The 6,651-nt window shown below is 41.2% G+C and overlaps 1 protein-coding gene across 1 annotated transcript in view; it reads right to left on the reverse strand.

Annotated features, from left to right (window-relative positions):
• Window positions 1–4,114: 4,114 nt before the first annotated feature.
• LOC124260489 overlaps window positions 4,115–6,651 on the reverse strand; it is a 10,988-nt gene continuing 8,451 nt past the window's right edge. The window contains exon 2 of the mRNA XM_046694820.1: window positions 4,115–5,934. Within this exon, the coding sequence (XP_046550776.1) occupies window positions 4,422–5,570 (1,149 nt within the window). The 5' untranslated portion in view covers window positions 5,571–5,934 and the 3' untranslated portion in view covers window positions 4,115–4,421. The remainder of the gene's footprint in view (window positions 5,935–6,651) is intronic.

Genomic DNA, 6,651 nt, shown 5'->3' on the forward strand with positions numbered 1-6,651 from the left:
AGCTTGTCCTATGTATGCAATGTGCAATACATCTTGGCCTATGTATATGCAATGTGCAATACAGCTTGGCCTATGTATGCAATGTGCACTACAGCTTGTCTTATGTATATGCAATGTGCAATACAGCTTGGCCTATGTATGCAATGTGCAATACAGCTTGGCCTATGTATGCAATGTGCAATACATCTTGGCCTATGTATGCAATGTGCAATACAGCTTGGCTTATGTATGCAATGTGCAATACAGCTTGGCCTATGTATGCAATGTGCAATACATCTTGGCTTATGTATGCAATGTGCAATACAGCCTGGCCTATGTATGCAATGTGCAATACAGCTTGGCCTATGTATATGCAATTTGCAATACAGCTTGGCCTATGTATGCAATGTGCAATACATCTTGGCTTATGTATGCAATGTGCAAACAATTATCGGCGCATAGCATGCAGTGTGCAATAGTTGTGAATGATAAATAATTCTCCAAATATTTCACAGTTTGGGCAACCAGCTTGCTCATTTCACGCAACAGGTGTGTAATTGTTCTGTCCAAAGCACGCACTTGAAACTGGTATTGTTTTTGTTATAAATACAGTAAACTCTATTTTTAAGTGAATAAACTGTAATAAATAACAACCAGACAAATATGTGATCTTTAGAAACTTTATTTTCTGACTAAATGAGATTATGACCATATAGTATTTTGAACAGCGGAACACAATTAGGTGACATGCAGTCGGCCAGGCGGCCAAGTCTGACCATTTCCACGTGTAACCATCAAAGGTTGGTTACACGGTCACAGATAGCTCGTAGTCCCTAAAGGAACAGGACCACAAGTCATAATGATTGTACCAGCATTTGTAACAGTGTTAAACACAACTGGATGACATCTCTCACGACCATCACAGACTGCTTGGGACAGATCACACAGGTAAATCGTAGATTGTAAAGGAACAGGTCTACAAGTCATAATGATTGTACCCGTATTTGTAACAGCGTGAAACACAACTGGATGTCGCTTCATAAAACCATCATAAGCTACAACTACACCATCATCACAATTATCATATAACCTAGCAGTTTTAGATGCAGCTGTAGTTTAAAAGGTCCAAATAACATTTACATCCTCAATACATGTCCATATGTGCTTTTATTTGTGTATTACTGGATATATACAAGGACATAAACTGGACTGAACAAGACATCCTGTATCAGTGTTATCCGGTGGATGTGTGAAGTTAATGTACCCACATCGGTTACGTTTCCCAACCTGAATGAATGAATGCATCCACCATATCAACATTGATCTTTGTGTTCATCAAACCATTACTAATTACAGTTACCTCCCTTCCATCAATTTACATTCGCAAAACATCGGTAATTTCCGTACATCATACGTGGCCCAATTGTTCGAGATAAAGACTTACTAACACAAAGTTTGAAATGAAATGTTATTCGCTTGTAAGCAGGTTCATTGAACATATTAGGAGAGAGCTCAGCCAATCAGATAACGACATTTATGTGTGAGATAAGATAATGATCTGTGTAGTCCCGCTCATCAAACCACAATACAAGAGATGGATGGGTGTATGCTGGCTGGGCCGTACGAGTGAGTGAGTGAGTTAAAATGTAACGACACATCTGCATTTCAGCAATATCAGACAAAAATATATGAAAATACAAATATTAAAAACAAAATTAAAATCATGTCGAGGAATAGTAGAATAACTAGATTATCACATATTATATAAAACTAGTTCAAGGGCCAGTAACACACAAAGGACAACGGAAATGGGCCATGTGTCTTCAAAACTGATCAAACTGCTTGTACGTCATCCTCGATAATCACTAGGGTATACGTTACAATCACTCGCCACTATACCCTGGATTCATCCACGGCTTGGGGCGATGATTTTATTACCTCCCTTGGCTGACTCCGCATTCTCACAGTAGCCAATCAGCTAAGCCGCCGTTACAACCGAGCTTGCCAGTGTCAACAAAGATAGCGGTCGTAGTCGCGATGGTTTGTCCGCAGTGCCACTCAGATTTTGGGGGGAAATAATAAAGACAAATTCACAGATCTGAAACTTTCAAGAAATATATGAAAGAACTCCTTCTACTTCTTTAAGAGTACCTTTGCATCAATTGTGTTGCCAAGTTTAAACGGTTAGATAATTAAAGAAGCGAAAGTGAGTTGTGATTGGTACGCTCAACTTCCCAGCGTAAACACCTGATTGGTTAAAAAGCCAGCCAAGAGAGGTAATAAAATCATCGCCCCCAAGCCGTGGATGCATCCAGGGTATAGTGGAGATTATCGAGGATGCTTGTACGTTTGACGAACGTGAAGATCCGGGTTAGAACAGATCTTCAGTAGAACTGACCCAAGTTCGTAAGAGGAGACTTAACGGGATCGAGTGGTCAGGCTTTGACTTGGGTGAGGTGTGTCATCGTATCCCACTTGTGTAGATCGATGCTCATATATCAATCACTGGATTGTCTGGTGCAAGACTCGAGTATTTACACACAACCGTCACATAGCAGGAATACTGATATACAATCAATCAACATTATTGACTATCTATCCTACATAGTAGAGACAAATTCTCTCTTTAAGAAGTACACCTACAACTTGAAGTACACCTTCACCCACTTCAAGGAATATGGTAGACAGAGGAACTATCCTACACTATCTAGGTCATCTTCTATCTGGTAGAAGTACACCCTTCATACCTTGTTCTGGCATAAATATATATCGAAACTATCCTAACCTACTGTGATCACTTCTAGTAGAAGTACATCCTTTATACCTTTTTCTGACATAAATATATATCGAAACTTTCCTCAACTACCGTGACCACTTCTGGTAGAAGTACACCCTTGATACATTATTATAACATAAATATCTATCGAAACTATTCTAAACTACCGTGGTCACTTCTGGTAGAAGTACACTCTTCATACCTTGTCATGACTTACCAAGAAACTATCCTAAACTACCGCGCTCACTTCTGGTAGAAGTACACCCTTCATACCTTGTCATGACTTAACAAGAAACTATCCTAAACTACCGCGCTCACTTCTGTTAGAAGTACACCCTTCATACTTTGTCATGACTTAACAAGAAACTATCCTAAACTACCGCGCTCACTTCTGGTAGAAGTACACCCTTCATACCTTATCATGACTTATCAAGAAACTATCCTAAACTACCGCGCTCACTTCTGGTAGGAGTACATTCTTCATACCTTGTCATGACTTAACAAGAAACTATCCTATACTACAGCGGTCACTTCTGGTAGAAGTACACTCTTCATACTTTGTCATGACTTAACAAGAAACTATCCTATACTACAGCGGTCACTTCTGGTAGAAGTACACTCTTCATACCTTGTCATGACTTAACAAGAAACTATCCTATACTACAGCGGTCACTTCTGGTAGAAGTACACTCTTCATACCTTGTCATGACTTATCAAGAAACTATCCTAAACTACCGTGGTCACTTCTGAAGTAGATCAATACCTTGTCATGACTTCAAGAAACTCCTATACCTTGGTCACTTCTGGTAGAAGTACATTCTTCATACCTTGTCATGACTTACCAAGAAACTATCCTAAACTACCGCGCTCACTTCTGGTAGAAGTACACCCTTCATACCTTATCATGACTTATCAAGAAACTATCCTAAACTACCGCGCTCACTTCTGGTAGGAGTACATTCTTCATACCTTGTCATGACTTAACAAGAAACTATCCTATACTACAGCGGTCACTTCTGGTAGAAGTACACTCTTCATACTTTGTCATGACTTAACAAGAAACTATCCTATACTACAGCGGTCACTTCTGGTAGAAGTACACTCTTCATACCTTGTCATGACTTAACAAGAAACTATCCTATACTACAGCGGTCACTTCTGGTAGAAGTACACTCTTCATACTTTGTCATGACTTAACAAGAAACTATCCTATACTACAGCGCTCACTTCTGGTAGAAGTACACTCTTCATACCTCTTATCATATCCTAAACTGTCATGACATTCTTCATACAACTTAACAAGAAACTATCCTAAACTACCGTGGTCACTTCTGGTAGAAGTACATTCTTCATACCTTGTCATGACTTACCAAGAAACTATCCTAAACTACCGCGCTCACTTCTGGTAGAAGTACATTCTTTATACCTTATCATGACTTACCTAGAAACTATCCTACACGACTTGAGCCACCTCTTATTGGAGACGTAAACCCTCCATAATATCTCACTAGCCTGTCCTACGCGGCTCGGGTCATATATTTTCCTGAAGAAATACACCCTCCAGATCTTGTCCTGCTGCACCAACACATCTAACCTACACGGATCGGGGTCATATTATGTCTGGACAAAGTACAACAAACACTGTCCTGTTGTACCAACACAACTATTAAATATGAGTAGGGTCATCCACGGTCTGGTAGAAGTTCATCCTCCACACCATGTTCCCTGGGATGCTGTCCATGTCAAACCAGGACAACCAGCTGGTGAAGCGAACCCATGTCCCATAGAAATAGGGGGAGTCCTGGTCCAGCTGGGCATCTTCAATAAACAGACTGACCATGTTGATAGCCCAGTCCTCTGTCAGGGTGTCCGGGTGTACAACACTGTACGACTCGTGATACAACACCGTCTGGAGATCCATCCCTTTGAGCGGGTATGAGAAAGCTGAAGATACGGGTACCTCTGCCATTACATTGTAAAAGAAGTGTTTAACCTTTTGAGTTTTGCCAACGATCGGATTATCGAAGTAGTGCAGAACTTTTCCCGTGATTGGATCATGATATAGGCCATTGATCTCAACTTCAACCTTGTAAGAATCAACACCAAGGCCTAAAAACTTTATCAGAACATGTCCATCAAAGTTAAACAAATTTACAGATCCGTTTCCTGTAATCTCAGAGTACACGCTGCCATTGAAATATACTCTGAAGTGTCCTCGTTTCAGAGCAGCGTCCACAATCTTGGGGTCAAGTGAGTTTCGTTTTGATTTAAGATTTGACTCTATGTCCAACTGAGGGATGATGATATCGGGGTCACCCTTAGCCCGACGAGCGTCAATCGCCTTCTTGAACACATCCCAACTCGTCACCATTTTGTTCCTGAATGTAGTAGGCGCATGCAGGTACTGAGGATAATATTCTTTCACGTACTTCACGAGGTCAGGTGCCACGTCGTCAAACCCGTTGACCAGTTTCCAGAAGGTTTGGTGGTAGTACAACCATCCTGGAGTGTCGCCCATCTCCATCCAAGGCAGGAACTCTCCTCTTCTGCACCAGGAACCCATCATTTGGATCGAGGATGCGTTTGATGTGGCCAACTCTGTAAGATTCGTGTAGTACTCGAACAGCTCATCCCCCTGGTAGACTGGTCCGGATGAAAATTTGGGATAATCTTTCGGGTCAAGGACATTTGGAAATTGGAGGAAGACGTCCTCGTTGAAGCTGAACTCGCTCGGGTGGGATGAGGATGGTTTTTCTGTCGCCGCCATAGTTCTGTGGCGTATCAATGGGGTCGTTAGCGACGTTGAACACCTCATTGGCTGTCTTTGTGAACGGATTCATCCAGACGCTTAATATCTCAGCAGTTTCCAGGTCGCGGTACACAAACACCTCTCTGGACATTGAATTGAATCCTTTCTCCGTTTTAACCTTTCTAGCGATGTTGAACCCTTCGAAATAGAAGATCCTCTGCATTGGATTTCCAGGGAAGCGGACGTATACTGTTCCATTTCCGTAGCCAATTGTTTCCGTGTTAGGGTCCAAGGAGGCCGATGCCCGAATGAGGCTTATCAGGTTCGTCTTCTCATCAAAGATGTCAAAGGTACAGGTTGTTGAAAGACATCCGGTGAAGATCCAGATGACTAGGAGGGACTGTTTAGTCACCATTGTGACTTGAGATACCTGCAAAACAAATCGTAGAAAAGTCAAGATATTCAGAAATAAATTTAACTTAATTTCATGATGTATACTTCATGTGTAGAAAATCGGACCTGAAGTGATTTGTCAATCCTACAACATACATTAACTTGTTGACTCCTTGACAGGTCAGTATGTAGCTCCCAGTCCCAGTAGTGACTTATTGAAAACAAAGTTATGGATGAACAAAATACGGCTACCGTAGCTTGCAGTCGATTTCCATATTTGTTTGTTTGTTGTTTAACGCCGTACTCCAGCTATATGGAGGCGGCCTGTGAGTAATCAAGTTTGGACCAGACAATCCGGTGATCAATATTATGAGCATCGATCTACGCAACTGTAATACGATTGCACGTGTCAACCAAATCAGCGAGCCTGACCACCCGATCCCGTTAGTCGCCTCTTTCGACATGGATGGGTTTCTGAAGACCAATTCTAACCCGGATCTTCACGAGTGAATAGAGCCAGGAAAAACATAATGCTGTGTACACGTTTTGAAGAATCGGACAATGTATGCATTTCGAGTCATACAAATACCTGATGAATATGTATTTTCCCTTTAAATATTTTGTAAAGTATTGTGATTTACGTCACAAATATTGAGTACGAGTTGTTTTTCCTTTTTTACATCAGTATATCTTTTATCCTGAATCATTCAAACTGCACCATAAAACCTAAGAGAATCAAAGGTTACCTTAGAAG

This window comes from Haliotis rubra, unplaced genomic scaffold (assembly GCF_003918875.1).
Source record: "Haliotis rubra isolate DU_JTF1 unplaced genomic scaffold, ASM391887v1 Scf765, whole genome shotgun sequence".
In the NCBI taxonomy this organism is placed as follows: domain Eukaryota; kingdom Metazoa; phylum Mollusca; class Gastropoda; order Lepetellida; family Haliotidae; genus Haliotis; species Haliotis rubra.